At 47.0% G+C, this 15448-nt stretch overlaps 2 protein-coding genes across 3 annotated transcripts in view; one reads left to right on the top strand and one right to left on the bottom strand.

Annotated features, from left to right (window-relative positions):
- BLNK (B cell linker) overlaps positions 1-15448 on the top strand; it is an 80084-nt gene that overhangs the window by 28892 nt on the left and 35744 nt on the right. For both annotated transcript variants that reach the window (XM_050802907.1, XM_050802908.1), the window contains exon 4: positions 12319-12359. In XM_050802907.1, coding sequence (XP_050658864.1) covers positions 12319-12359 — 41 coding nt within the window. The remainder of the gene's footprint in view (positions 1-12318; positions 12360-15448) is intronic.
- The window catches only part of ZNF518A (zinc finger protein 518A), a 103325-nt gene continuing 99945 nt past the window's right edge, over positions 12069-15448 (bottom strand). Inside the window, exon 7 of the transcript XR_007728581.1 lies at positions 12069-13360. The gene's annotated coding sequence lies outside the window, so the exon portion shown is untranslated. The remainder of the gene's footprint in view (positions 13361-15448) is intronic.

Below are 15448 nucleotides of genomic sequence, written 5' to 3'. Positions count from 1 at the left end.
AAAGAGGTTTAATGGACTCACAGTTCCACATGGCTGGGGAGGCCTCACAATCATAGTGGAAGGCAAAAGGCATGTCTTACATGGCGGCAGGCAAGGTAGAATGAGAGCCAAGAGAAAGGGAAACCCTGGATAAAATCATCAGATTTTGTGAGACTTATTCACTGCCACCAGAACGGTAGAGGGGAAACTGCACCCATGATTCAATTATCTCCTACAAGGTGCCTCCCACAACATGTGGGAATTATGGGAGCTACAACTCAAGATGAAATTTGGGGGGTACACAGCCAAACCATATCAATTATGTTAAAAGTAATTATAGGCCCAAGTGCAGTGGCTCACACCTGCAATCCTAGCATTTTGGGAGGCTGAGGAAGGCAGATTGCTTGAGCCCAGGAGTTTGAGATCAGCCTGGGCAACATGGCAAAACCCTGTCTCTACAAAAAATGAAAGTTATCCAGGTGTGGTGGCATATACTTGTAGTCCCAGCTACTCGGGAGGCTGAGGTAGGAGGATCACTGAGGTCAAGGCTGCAGTGCACTGTGATCATGCTACTGCAATCCAGCCAGGGTAACAGAGTGAGACCCTGTCTCAAATAAAAAAAAAAAAGAAAAGAAAAGTAATTACAATCCAGTGATATGGGAAGCACAAAGTTCTTTGGAATTCCACAGCAGCACTACTGAATCTAATCTGTGGCTGTAAGTGTGGGGGAAGTGGGGAAGAAACGACTTCCTCCATCAAAAGTTGTTTAAATTGATACTTGAGGGTTGTTGAAGGGGTGGGTGTAATAAATTATTGCTGGCACATTGCTGACACTCAGTCCTCTCCAAGTTTATCCTGTAACCTCATTCCAGCCAAGATCAACTTTGGCAGGAAAGAAGGGTTAGTTTTGAGATTTGTAGTGTTTCTGGCAGTGGTGAGCCAAGTAAAATATTCAACATGCTTTTCTTTATTAGAACAAATACCTTGGAGGATAGTTTTAAAATATCTTTCTATAGCATTAAATTTAAAGATTTCCTGAATATCCCTCAGTGAAAACCACAGAGCTACAGACATCATTGATGATTCTCAACAGGGAAACAGCCTAAAACCAAACCATAACCTTAAATGATGCTTACTATTTTAGTTTTTTGCCACTGATCAAGATAGTAAAAAGTTAGACAGTGCAGTTCCTCCAAAGCGAATCTTATCACACTGAGAAATGCTGACCAACCTGCCCAAGTCTGGTTACAGGCCTGTTGGACCACTCATTAATTCACAGAGTATTTATTGGCATCACCCTGCCAATCAGTCAGCAAGTTTACACAGTTGTTCAGGGGATGCCAGTACAGTTTGGCACTAAAAGAGGGACCCTGTTCTGGGCTTTAATATCTACCTAATCAATAAGTCAAGGAAACTTCCTAGTTACATGAGAACAAACACATTCTTCTTTCCAAGTTCTAAATAAAGAAAAGAAACCAAAACAGACTAAACCTGTTAAAGAACTAAAGAAGTTTGATGGGAAAATGATAAAATCATGGAGTCTTGGGTTTAAAAGGAACCTCAGAGGTCGTGTACACCAATATCTGATCCAGGGCTTAACCCCTATCCCACCACCATGCTCCTCCATGCACAAGGCCCAGCTTCGGCTTGGACCCTTTCTGTGGTGGTTTCCCATGGTCTGGCAAGGGACAGATGGCCCTGGCTGGATATAAATACAATCCATTTCCTTGTGGCTGCCTATGTCTATCCTGATGGCCACACAGTTCAAGCCTTTAAATATTAAGAAAAGTAGAGCCAGGCACAGTGGCTCACACCTGTAATTCCAGCACTTTGGGAGGCCAAGATGGGAGGGTCGCTTGAGGTCAGGAGTTTAAGACCAGCTTGGTCAATATAGCGAGATCCCATTTCTTAAAATATGAGAAAAAAATTAAGAAAAATAGAAATAGAATTGTCTTGTGCAACTTCAAAGGAGAGAATTAAGAAGTTAGGTCATTTGAGTGGTTTCTTCTCTGGGATAAACATCTCCAGGTGCTTCAGCTGTTTCGCACATTTTCTGATTCATTCAACATGTGTTTCATGAGTGTGTCCTATGTGACTCTCACTGTGCTAGATCTGAAGTGGGGAACAAAATGCCATCCCTGACCTTACAGTACTGAATGACTAGTGGGGAGTCAGATAAGAAACAAGAAAGCAAACAGGTAAATATAAATTAGTAAACCTGGTACCTGATGTGAGGGAAAATGGAAGGGTGCGATGATGGGGAATCAGTCTGGGGTAGGAGAAGAGCTTAGGTGGTCTGGGAAGGTCTGTCTGAGAAGGTGACATTTAATTCGAGGATTCGGGGACAAATGTGCGGAAAAAAGCCACTTTTAGATGAACCAATAGCATCAGAGATGCTGGACACAGATGCCAGGAGTTCCGAGTCAATTGTTGGAAACCTAAGTGGACTGACATATCTGATTTCAGGGTGGACATCTCTCCTGATTGTCCCCTCACACTCACCTGTCTGCCTGCTCATCTACTCACCCAGGCCCTCTCCTTTCCCTCTATTTCTGCTTGGGGAAAAGGGAGGTGGAATCCATCTATTATTCATCCTTTTGCCTAACCCACACACCTTGGGCTCAACCTTGATGCCTCCTTTTCCCTCACTCTCTACAAAAATTCATCTCCAAATCTCATTGATTTGCTCTTAAATGCCTCTTAAATATTTTTTCCCTCTCTATTCCCATTGCTACAGCTAAGGCCTTCATCATCTCTTGCTTGTCCTAGGGTAGAAGGCTCTAAGTAATCTGCTTAATTCCTGATTGCATGTGGTCCTCTCAACTTCCACCAGAAAATTGTTCTGAAATAAAATTCTCTTTAAATCTTTTCATGGATCTACATCGCCAACAAGAGGAACTGCAAACCACTGAGCCCCCACACAAGGTCTTTCAGTGTCTAGCCACTAACTGGCTGTGTAACCTTGGGCAACTCATGTTCCTTTCCTTATCTATATTATGCAGGCCTGAACTAGAAGATCTGTCAGGTCCCCTGTAATACTAATTGTTCTGCACTCCTGCAGAAACACAGATCTCTGGGGCTCAGGGCCCAGTGATGAAGTGAGCCTCTCCTAACATTCCCTGGCTTTAGGAATTCACATCTTCCAATCTCCCTGATGCTCTGAAGTGTTCTCTTTTTTGTCCTCAGACACCTGCTCCCTTTCCTGGAACCCTTCCAAATAGTCTTGATGTCAGAACATTTAATCTCTCCTGGAATGCAGAAGGGTGGCCCAACACGGTCTTCTAAGCCTTTGCAACACAAAGTTTGATTCCCAGCCTGACAGCATCAACCTCATGTGGACCTTGTTAGAAATGCAGATTCTTGGCTCCAACCTAGAACTACTGCATCAGAATTTACATTTTAGCAAAATCTCCAGGGGATTTGAATGTAAATCACACTTAAGAAACCCTGCTATAAACCACCATCTCTGTCCCTATTGCCTTTCCTGAACTGAAAGACAAGTAGATTTTACTCCCTCAGCCCCTGACCCCTGCAAATCCATTGATTTCCAGGGTCTCAGAAATGCATCTTATTGCTTTGCCAGATGACTGGGGCCTTGCGCAGTTTCCCCTGCTCTTACACTCAATCCCCGGAAATGGTCCAAAACCACCATCACCACCTGCAGTTAGCATCCTCCCTTGCCGTTCTCTCCCCAACCCCAACTCATGTCCCAGGAGCATTTCCAGCTGCTTCCCCTGAGCCTTGAGGTTTCTGCACAGCTGCATGACCAGGGCCTCAGAAATCAGCCCTGAGAGCTCCTCCTGAACCTGGGGAATCTTCAGGACCTTGGAAACCCTAGTGTGTGGAGGCCAGAGCCTACCAGACCTCCTGAGCCTGGGAGGCTAATCATGTGCCCTTTGGAGCACTTGATCCACCACAGGCTCCTGAAATGCTCCAGCCATTTTCCCCCCACACGCTGGATTTATGTCCTCTTTCCGGTTCTGGAAACAAATGGCTCCCCCAAACCGTCTAAGCCAAGAGTGTGTTGATCTTGGTGATGCTGACCTTCAGAGAGCAGAGGATAGAAAGGACCAGCAACTGTCCCTGCAGGAGGTCAGTAGAAGAGTCACCATAGCCCCTTCCCTAGTTAGAGTACAGAAGGACAAAGCTTCAATTACACAAAGAATGGAGACCTGGGTCTCCTCCAGGGATTCAGGTCACACCGGTGTGGAGCCTGCTGCCTTCAGTTCAGACCCAGCAATCCCAATTCAGTCTTTCCCTGAGGAAGAAACATCGCCCTTAAGGAACTGCTGGCCCACTGGGCAAAGTGCATTGCTCCAAGCAGCTGGCATTGCTGTGGGAAAGGAAGATTGAAAATCTGTTGAGTATTGACTCTGTTCTGGGCATTAAGCTAAGCTCTTCACAGACATACCTCATTTAATCTTCTTATTAGCACCGTTATATAGAAATTACGATCTCTGTTTTGCAGATGAGGAAAACGTGTCTCAGGGACATTAAGTATCCTGTCCAAGGTGACTGCAGCCACTAAGAGGAAAACCCATCCCCGACTCCCATTTTGCCACTCCTTGCTTTGACCCATGCTCAAGTGTTTACGTATTTGGGGGATACTTTTTCTTATTCTGAAGGCACTAGAGTTTCTGACATTAACACAAGAACTTGCTTCCCAGTTCCTGCGCTTTCACAGTTGAACAGCCTTCTGTATCTTTGAAGTCTGAGGTCTGGCTGGGGATGGAGGTCAGAGGGAGACCAGTCGTGGTGCCTGAGAGTCTGCTGGGATCACTGCAGATGCCTCATTGGTTATCCCACAAGGCCTTGAGGAGTCAGAACTGAACAGAGCCCCTCTCTTGCACTCTTGGGCTCTGATTGCCACTCTTGGGCTCTGATGGGGTGGCATCCCTGGGAGGTCCACCTGTGACTCTTCCTCTGGCTCTGCTATCATGCAGGGAGGAGATCAGAGCAAATATGGGGTGGAGGGGCAGCAAACTCACTTACACGGAAAAAATTAAAATCCAGAGCAAAGAAGGCGCTTGGACAGGGATTCTTGGGTAAATGCCCACACAGAAGTATGGGGCCTGCATAACGATCCTTTGTCCACTAAAGAAGTGAGATTTAACATTGCTTTTGTCATGGCCCTGGTGCTCCCAGTAGAGCCAGCATTTACCTGGTTTTCTGTCTCCCTGTTCACATTCCCCTGGAGGTACTGGTCTTACACTGACATGGGAGAGTTATATCCAACATCAGTCCTGCCACAGGGAACTAAGAATAGAGGAATGACACTTGGGCTCAAAGGTATTTTAAAGCTTAGAAAGTCCTGAAAGATTGCCCAATTCAAGCTTCTCATTTTAGGAATAACTGGAGACCAGAGAGGCAAAGTGACTCCTGAGGTCATGTAGTGAGATGATGGCTGAGCCAGGACTATAGCCCCCATTGCTGTACCCCTACCCCTCTGTTAATGGTCCTGTGAAGGAATGAATAGACATACAGACGAAGGGAATTTCTATAATGATAAGTATTACTTTTTTCTTTTTTTGAGATGGAGCCTCACCCTGTCACCCAGGCTGGGTTGCAGGGGTACAGTCATGGCTCACTGCAGCCTCAACCTCCTGGGCTCAAGTGATCCTCCTGCCTCAGCCTCCTGAGTAGCTGGGACCACAGGCATGTGCCACCATGCCTGGCTAATTTTCTAAAATATTTTTTGTAGAGACAGTGTCTCACTATGTTGTCCAGGGTGTTCTCAAATTCCTGGGCTCAAATGATCCTCCTGCCCTGGCCTCCCAAAGTGATGGGATTACAGGTGTGAGCTCACCATGACAAGCCTAAGATGTTAAGTATTTAGACTCAGAACACCTCTCCCAGCCAGTCTGAATCTGGGTCTTGTCCTCAGTTCCTCACATTAAATCATGTCCCTTTCTCCTCTTAGGGCAGCACTGGTGGGGCTGGCCACCCACCACCTCCCCTGCAGCCTCTGTAGTTCTGCTTTCTGTTCCTTTTTGGTGTCTGTACCCACCACCACAACCGGCCCACCCTCCCTCTTTCCTTCCTTCTGTGTCCCGCTGCGGTCTTCCCGCTGGCTCCCTGCGTGCCACCACCTGCTCTGTCAGGGAAGCAATGGGCAGGGTCTGGCGGCCAGGTAGCCTCCAGAGCAGGATCAGGGCTGCAGCTAAGGCAGAATGTCAGACATGCTGTGAAGCCTCCAGCATCTGCCCCAGGGGCTCTGGTGCTCCCATTGACTCAGAACTGAGAGGCTGGATTCACACTCCCTTTGCCCCAGCCACCACCACGGAGTTCTATACTGTCCTTCCAGTCATCCTCTCCCATTCCCAAGACCCCCTGGTCTGGATCAGCTTTCATCTCTCTATGCCTGAGTTCCAAAATGCCATCCTCATCAGCTCCCCATCTCAGCTTGTCACTGGAGCCTGCAGTGTCCACTATGGCTGGAGCCCCCATTGGCTGGCAGCACATCAGGTTTGTGTGAGCACTCAGCAGAATCTCCTGTCCCTCTCCAGCCCAGCGCAGTCATTCTGCACATATCTGCCTCTAAGCCCTGCTTCTGGAGCTGACACATAAGCCCCTCTCTCAGATGATGGAGGAGGACATACTCCTTTATCCTTACTCTCTCCTCCAAATCCTGCTCATCCTTCAAGGCCCCATTTGGCCCCACCTCAGGCACATGGCCTCATGCAAGTTTTTGGCTGTCACTGGGCACACCTTTCTCTGAACTTTCCCCGCTCCTGGCAATGATTCCAGGTGTGGGGACATTTCTCAGAAAACTACATGGCCCTGAGTTGTCCTCAGTCTCATGTGGTCATTCTTCTGGTCCTTAAATCTTTATTTGTATTACGCAGCATGGCTTGGTGAGAAGACCCTGGACTTTGAGGTCCTTTAGGTCTGGGTTGGAATCCTGGCTTCGCTCCCTAAGCACTGTGTGAACTTGGAACAGTTTTGTAACTTGAGTGAGCCTCCAATTTCTGACCTGGGGATAAGAATACCAATCCTTTAGATTGTTCTGAGAATTGCAGAGACTGTAAGTTCATTGAAATAGCTAATATTCATTGAGCCCTTTACTCTATGTCAGATACTCTTCTAAGCACAATTAATAATGTCCATTTTAGCAAAGGGGAAGCTGAGGCCCAGAGGTGAAGCAATTCAGCTAAGATCTCACTCCTAGAAAATGGCAGAATAAGGATTCTAATTTAGGCAGTCGGACCGCAGAACCTAAGCCCAAATGGGGGCTGCTGTGACTATTCTCACATCTCCTCGTGCCTGGTGCTGTACCTACAGGCCAGGGAGGGCCACATGAATCTTAAAACCTGGGTCAGGCAAAGGGAGGAGTCATTGTGTGGCATGAGATTATGACATGGTAAATAGAGCATAAGCCCCAAACCAGGTAAACCACACCAGAGGAAGGGCTTTCGCTAACAAGAGGGCCCTCCCAGGATCTCAGCTTCCTGGCAGAGACCATGGAATCACACACACAAAATCAAACCACCTGGCCCATATGAAGCTCGAACTTCTCCTCCTTCAAATTTTACTCACTACAGTAGAGGCTTTCTTGGATCCATTTCTTTGTGGTAGCCATAGTGTGTGATTGACATGGGAGTGAATTAGAATCAGTGGTGTTTTGGGCCGGGCGTGGTGGCTCACGCCTGTAATCCCAGCACTTTGGGAGGCCGAGGCGGGTGGATCACAAGGTCAGGAGATCGAGACCACGGTGAAACCCCGTCTCTACTAAAAATACAAAAAATTAGCCGGGCGCGGTGGCGGGCGCCTGTAGTCCCAGCTACTCAGGAGGCTGAGGCAGGAGAATGGCATGAACCCGGGAGGCAGAGCTTGCAGTGAGCCGAGATCCGGCCACTGCACTCCAGCCTGGGCGACAGCGCGAGACTCCGTCTCAAAAAAAAAAAAAGAATCAGTGGTGTTTTGAGTGTTAATTGAGGCATTCTTTGCAATGCTCAAGATGACGGTAACATTACTAAAGCATTACTGTGTGCCAGGCTTTGCTAAGAGCTTCACATGTATTCTGTTATTTGATTCTCACAAAAATAGGATGCAGGCACTGTTCTTATCCTTGCTTTACAGGTGAGGAAATGAAGCTTTAAACAATGTTAAATTATTGGTCCAAGACCAAGCAGCTTGTAAAGGGCAGAGCCAGGATTTGAACCTAGAAAGCCTGGCTCTAAAACCGCCACCTGTGCACTTTGGGAAGCTCCCAGAGACACTGGAAAACTGACTACTGTTTTGGACCTAATACCCTGCACTCCCATGCTTTTTAGTCTTAGCAATTGCCTGCAAGGCTGTAACTTTATGAATATGATGCTGTGAGTTGCACTTGGGACCGGAAGTAGATAGGTCTCTCTAAGGATCGATGTGGCACCAACAAACAACCTCCATCCCATACCATATGATGCTTTTCTCTCTTTTCTGTCTCCATGTGCCGAGATGTCTGGATTGGGTCATTCTCGTTTCGCCAAGGTTTTATCTAAGGGCTCAGCAGAGGGCTAGGTGGCTCACATGAGATTTCAGCTGCAGGAGCCAACAGAGCCTGGCTTCCAACCCAGCTCCCAGACTCACCAGCCATGTAGCCTCAGGCAGGTTTTACAACCTCTTTCAAAACCAAGTCTCCCCACTGTAAAATAAAGATAAAAATAACACCTACCACATAGTGCTGTTGTAAGAATATACTTTTAGAACACTTAGCCTGGCACCCAGCACATAGGAAGTGTTCAGTAAATGGAATCTATTGTTGCTGTCCTAATGCTCCTTTATTTAAGTCATGTATTAGTTCACACTTTTATTAATACACTAATTACAAATGCAAAATTCTGCCCAGATGCAAAGTTAAATTAGATAGGCCTTACTTTCCAGTACAGCGAGACATGAACAACTTAATCACAGCACAGGACAGAACGAAATATGTGTGACATCACGGTGCCACCAGCTTCCCAGAGGGCCCAGAAAAAGAAGCAATTGATTACGACAAGAGACTGGGGTAGACTTTGTGGAGGAGAAGTGACAGGGATTTCCATGGAAGAAGGAAGGTGGGCTGGAGGAATGGCACGAGCAGAGCAGAGAATCAGCAAAGTGCACGACCGGAGGAGGAGGCTGTCTGGTGTTACTGTCAGTGAGCGTGGGAGCCTGCCGCAAGAAGTCGGTGGTGGGACAGAAGGCGGAGGCATCGAAATGTGTTGACGCAGAACCTGGACTGGATTCCATAGGGAGTCACTGATGACTCTTAAGGAAAGGAACAGTGTAATCCAACCTTTATTTTAATAAAACAACTACAAACAGTAGGATGGATGGATTGGAGAATAAAGACAATGGAGACAGGGACACTAGTTAGATGGCTAATGCAGCTACTTTCACCAGGGACTGATCATAAAGTAGACCCCCACTCACTGAGAAAGGGTGGAGCAAATGCAGTTATCCAGGCAGGGAAGTGGGTTTCATAGAGGCATTTTATGAAGGTTTCTGTGTAAATGGTTGTTACAAAAACTCTTGCCATCTTAAGTGTTGATCTTCAGTGACCCCCAGACTTAAGGTGTTAGAAACATATTGACCAGATGCGGTGGCCTACGCCTGTCATCCCAGCACTTTTGGAGGCAGAGGCGGGCGAGTCATTTGAACCCACGAGTTCAAGACTAGCCTGGGCAACATGGCAAAACCCCATCTCTACAAAAAATACAGAAGTTAGCTGGGCATGGTGGCACGTGCCAGCTACTCAGGAGGCTGAGGAAGCAGGATTGCTTGCACCAAGGAGATTGAAGCTGCAGTGAGCCATGATCGTGCCACTGCACTCCCACCTGGGCCACAGAGTGAGACTATCTCAAAAAAAAAAAAAAAAAAAAAAAGTAAAAAGAAACATACTCCCCCATTGTGCCAGGTAATCATATTGGGAAGAGGATTTATTCACCCAGTCTTCTAGAGTTTCTTGCCCAACCCCAATGATTGCAGTACACTCTAATTCGGCATTAGTCAACCCAAAGAATAATGTGTTAAGAATTCTTTTCTGTTCACGTCAAAGCGTGACCCATGTTTGGCTTGTAGAGTAAGGCTCCTTCTAACATGTTTTTCCCAAAAGAGGGTGCTGCTGCTGCTGCTATTGCTTAAAATGTGGCCACTCCGATCCCACAGTCTCCTTCCTGACCCCATTTCCCCTCTGCAATTCCTTTGCTGGTGCCTCTGGAGAACCCAAATGTTTGACTCTCTGGAGGCTGGTAGTCTGCTGTGGCAGGGGTAGAAATAGCAAAAACATAAAAATAAAACTAGAAAAGGTTCTTTTGAGGTTCTGGGGAATTTAGGAGCATCCCCTGGGTCCTCTGTGGCAGTGGCTGCTCAGAGGGGCAGGAGGGAGCTGGGACCCTCTGTGGTGCTGTCATGGAGCCACTCTGCCACATGGCCTGTGTCTAGTTCATTCCTACACAGCAGAGTGAATCCCGTTTAACCTCGAAGGTCAGTTTATGTGATAGGCTAGATGCTAAGTTTCTCATACTCTAAATGTGTTTTGGAGGGAAAGGGGTCAAATATTCGCCTGGGCTGTCAAAATTCAGACTTATTTTATTCTACAAGCTGATAAACTACTTAAGGACCACAACCTGTCATATCCATTTCTATATGCCCGTGCAGAGCCCAGGACGGCACCTCCTGCCCCTGGAGCGAGGTAGCACTATGTAGGGGCTCAGCGCATGCCCGTGGAAGGCAACCTGTGGGGTTCAACTCCTGGTTCTGCCATTTATTATACTATCTGACCTTGGGCACGTGACTTATCTGCTCTAGGCCTCAGTTTCCTCACAAAGTTTAGGTGATTTTTTTTTTTTTCTTTTGAGACAGGGTCTTACTCTGTCACCCCAGCTAGAGTGCAATGGCACAATCACAGTTCACTGCAGCCTCGACCCCCTGGGCTCAAGCAATCCTCCCGTCTCAGTCTGCCAAGTAGCTGGAACTACAGATGTGGACCACCACACCCAGCTAATCATTTTATTTTTTTGTAGAGATGGGGCCTTGCCACGTTGCCCAGACTGGTCTTGAACTCCTGGGCTTAAGCGACCCCCCTGCCTTGGCCTCTCAAAGTGCTGGGACTACAGTGCTGGGATTACAGGCATAAGTCCAATGCCCAGCCCCTCACAGGGTCTTTGAGAGGGTTAAAAGAGGACAGAGCTCTGATAACATTGCCTGGCACATAGTAAAGCATTGGATAATTTTTTTTTTTTTTTTTTTTTTTTTTTTTGAGATGGAGTCTTCACTCTGTCGCCCAGGCTGGAGTGCAGTGGCCGGATCTCAGCTCACTGCAAGCTCTGCCTCCCGGGTTCGCGCCATTCTCCTGCCTCAGCCTCCCGAGTAGCTGGGACTACAGGCGCCCGCCACCTCGCCCGGCTAGTTTTTTGTAGTTTTAGTAGAGACGGGGTTTCACTGTGTTCGCCAGGATGGTCTCGATCTCCTGACTTCGTGATCCACCCGTCTCGGCCTCCCAAAGTGCTGGGATTACAGGCTTGAACCACCGTGCCTGGCCTAATTTTTTTTTTTTTTTTTTTTTTTTTTTTTTTTTTTTTTTTTTTTTTTGAGACGGAGTCTCGCTCTGTCGCCCAGGCTGGAGTGCAGTGGCGCGATCTCGGCTCACTGCAAGCTCCGCCTCCTGGGTTTACGCCATTCTCCTGCCTCAGCCTCCTGAGTAGCTGGGACTACAGGCGCCCGCCACCGCGCCCGGCTAATTTTTTGTATTTTTAGTAGAGACGGGGTTTCACCTCGATCTCCTGACCTTGGATCCGCCCACCTCGGCCTCCCAAAGTGCTGGGATTACAGGCTTGAACCACCGTGCCTGGCCTAATTTTTTTTTTTTAACAAGAAAAGTCAAAGTTAGAGCCAGAGAGGATCATAGAAATGCTCCCCTCATTGTATGGATCTGGAAACAGGCTCAGAGATGTTAGAGGTCTTGCCCACACTCCAACACATTTGAAACAGAACCTGGATAAGAACTTAGGTCTGTCTGATTCCCTGTCCAGTGCTCTTCCTACGACGCCATCCTCTGAAGTCCTTAGAAGCCATGTAGTATAAATTGTAAGTCTCTACTGGGGGACCCAGAAATGTCCCTTAATAAAGCCCGCACATGGATCAGATGCACACTGCTCTGCCCAGTGGGACGTCTCTCTATGCTTGGAGAATTAACATTTTTTAAAAAGTCAAAAGTAAGTGAACATATGATTGTAGTAACGAACCCAAGGTCAAGTATATGGCACCAGAAAGCCCAAAGGGAAGGGAAGGCAGGTGCAAAGTATGTGTGGATGGGCTGGGGCTGGCCAGCTGAGGCTCACGCTTGTGCCTTCTGCTTCTCCCCTGCTGTTGCAGAGAGCCCCGCTGACGAAGAGGAGCAGTGGTCCGATGACTTTGTAAGTATTTGCTCCTGGAACCAGGAGGGCATCAGGGTCCCATGGGAGGCCTTTTGAAGGTCTTATTTCTGAATTACATGCTGGTGGTCAGCCGCACATCCCAAGAGGGCAGACTTGGGAAGGTCACCTACAGGCGAGGCATACTGCATACCAGCTGACTTGACTGGCACTCACTGTGTGCCTGGCTAAGAGTTTTCCACACATAACCCCATTTAAACCTCACCACAGCCCTTTGAGGCTTATGCCCACCTTCAGTGCTGGTGTTCAGAGTACTCACTAGCACAGCCAAAACAGGTGTAAAAATGTTTAAATGTTTCCATATCAGTTGGCAAATGCCTTTGCCCTTAACTCCCCAGTGCCCCATCACTGCCTGACCCCCCGCCAGGAGCCCTAAACGAACCAGCAACTAAAGAACAAGTGTCTGGCACATGAGGGAGCCTCCAGGACCAAGACAGAGAAAGTTTCAGTCACTTGCAGTTCCACAATTCAAACCCAGGCCCTCAGATCTCAGGACCAGGCTCTTTGCCACCAAGGTGCTTGCTGTGATCAAGAGAACATTAGCAGAGCTCGGGAGCCCACAGAGAGAGAGAGAGAGGGACCTAGTCATGATGACACTGGGGATGTTGTATTGGAATTACCTCTTTGAGGTAGCTCTGAAATCTGCAAGCCCCTGTACTCGCTTCTCTCTTGGGCTGAGTGTTTTAGGGACAAGACATTCTAAAAACTTTTCTTCACAATAATTATTCCTCACTTATATCAAATTCATCCAGAATGTTAGCCTGCTCTAACCTGTGAGTTTTAGATCTGGAAGGGTCCCAAGAAGCCTTCCGTACAACCACATACCCATTTCACAGATAAGAAAACTGAGGCCAGGAGAATGAAACTCACCCAGTTCAGTGGAATGAGAACCCAGGACTCAGACCTCCAGTCCTGTGCCCAGCTGTGCACACTATCTGGAGTTTATACAGAGTCTCAGGAGACAGGAGTTCGTCCTCCTCCAACTGCAGAAAAAGAAAAGAAAAGTGAGGGTAAGGGAGGGTTGACTTTTCTGCCCATCTCTTGGTCATGGAGCTCCTCCTGGGGCCCAGCCGCCGCAGCTCCCTGAGACGCACTGCCGCTGCGCCCCCTGCTGGCTGCACACACACAGGGCCACATGTAAAGCAAAGAAATTGGTTGGTCCACATTCAGAGGTAAGAGAAGAAAACTGAGCAAGCTGGCTGGTTGAAAAAGAGCACACAATGGGGACTTAGAAAGCACAAAATAAAATCAGCCTGGAGAGGAGGCAACGACTTTCCCCAAAATCAAACCACCAAAATGAAGATACCAGCCATACTAAGGACTGAGTAAGCATTCACTCACAGCTCTTTTGATGTCAGTAGATGGATCCCCCCTGCATGCAGAATGAAATCCGGGCTCGTTAATAAAGCCTCCAGGCTTTCTTGATTAAAAAAAAATCCTGTTATAAGTTCTCATTCATTTGTAGGAGCTAAAAATTAAAACACTTGAACTCATAAAGACCGACAGTAGAATGACGTTTACCGGAGGCTGAGAAGGGTGGTCGAAGGGGCAGCAGGTTGGGGAGGGAAATGGGGAAGGTTAATGGGTGCAAAAATATAGTTAGGATGAATAAGACCTGGTGTTTGACAACAGGGTGACTACAGTCAACAATAACTTATTGTACATTTAAAAATAACTAAAAGAATATAACTGGAATGCTTATAACACAAAAAAAAAGATGAATGCTTGAGAGATGGATACCCCATTTACCCAGGTGTGATTACTACACATTGTATGCTTGTTTCAAAATATCTCATATACCCTATATATATATATATATATACCTACTATGTACCCCTACAATTCTTTTTTTAAAAGATCAACAGGGAAAAAAAAATCCTGCTATATAAAATTGCTCATGAAAGGCTACAGGCCAAAAAGCAAGTGGAAAGTCATGTACAGATCATGCAATGTGATAGGCAGAGTGTGGGGGCGGTGGACTTAGAGGCCAGAGGACCTCTTATGTCCTGAGTCAAATATTTCCTCCACATTAATGTATGTACAAACGGTATATACATAAAACACCTCTGAAAAGCATGCACAAGAAGCCTAGTAACTCTTTTTGCCTCTGTGGTGAGAAGAAGAGAGGCTGAAAAAGAGATTGCACCTTATATCCTTCTGAGCCATTTGGACTTTAGACCATGAGAATGTATTTTCAATGTGGACTTAAATAAAATGTGGATTTGAAAAAACAGGCTGGGCGCGGTGGTTCATGCCTGTAATGTCAGCACTTTGGGAGGCCGAGGTGGGCGGATCACCTGAGGTCAGGAGTTTGAGACCAGCCTGGCCAACATGGTGAAACCCATCTTTACTAAAAATACAAAAATTAGCCGGGCTTGGTGGCGCAATTTGTAATCCCAGCTACTCGAGAGTGAGACAGGAGAATAGCTTGAACCCAGGAAGTGGAGGTTGCAGTGAACTGAGATTGTGCCACTGCACTCTAGCCTGGGTGACAAAGCACAACTCAGTTTCAAAAAAAATAGCCAGGCATGGTGGTGCATGCTTGTAATCCCAGCTACTTGGGAGACTGAGGCAGGAGAATTGCTGGAACCCAGGAGGCAGAGGTTGCAGTGAGCTGAGATTGCGCCACTGCACTCCAGCCTGGGCAACAGAGCGAGACTCCATCTCAAAAAAAGAAAAAAACAAAAATAAAGAGAGTGAACTCTGAGTCTATTTGAAGCCTTGACCCTGCAGCTTACCAACTCTGCTTGGAATTTTTTAAAAATCTCATCTGAAAGATATCTAGCTGGTCCTGTGTGTCTCCTCACCCTCTTCGTGTTAAAACTACTTTCTCTTCAGTGATCAGCATTCATAATAGATAAAACCCATTGGTTATTCTGTTGTACTGGGTCCTTTTTCTATCTTTTAAAAACATATTTTATTATCTCCTATTGTTATTCTTTGTGGATCTACAGAGTGTCAGCTCCTGTTAGCGTTAAGTAGTTCCTGTGTCCCCCCAGGACAGTGCAGTGGTGGGGAGGATAAACTTTGGAGGCAGAAAGGCCTGCTTCAAACCCCAGCTTTGCTCTTAC

Source organism: Macaca thibetana, chromosome 9, assembly GCF_024542745.1.
Source record: "Macaca thibetana thibetana isolate TM-01 chromosome 9, ASM2454274v1, whole genome shotgun sequence".
NCBI lineage: Eukaryota > Metazoa > Chordata > Mammalia > Primates > Cercopithecidae > Macaca > Macaca thibetana.
Note: the sequence above shows the minus strand (reverse complement) of the source record. Positions and strands in the feature narration are given on the sequence as shown.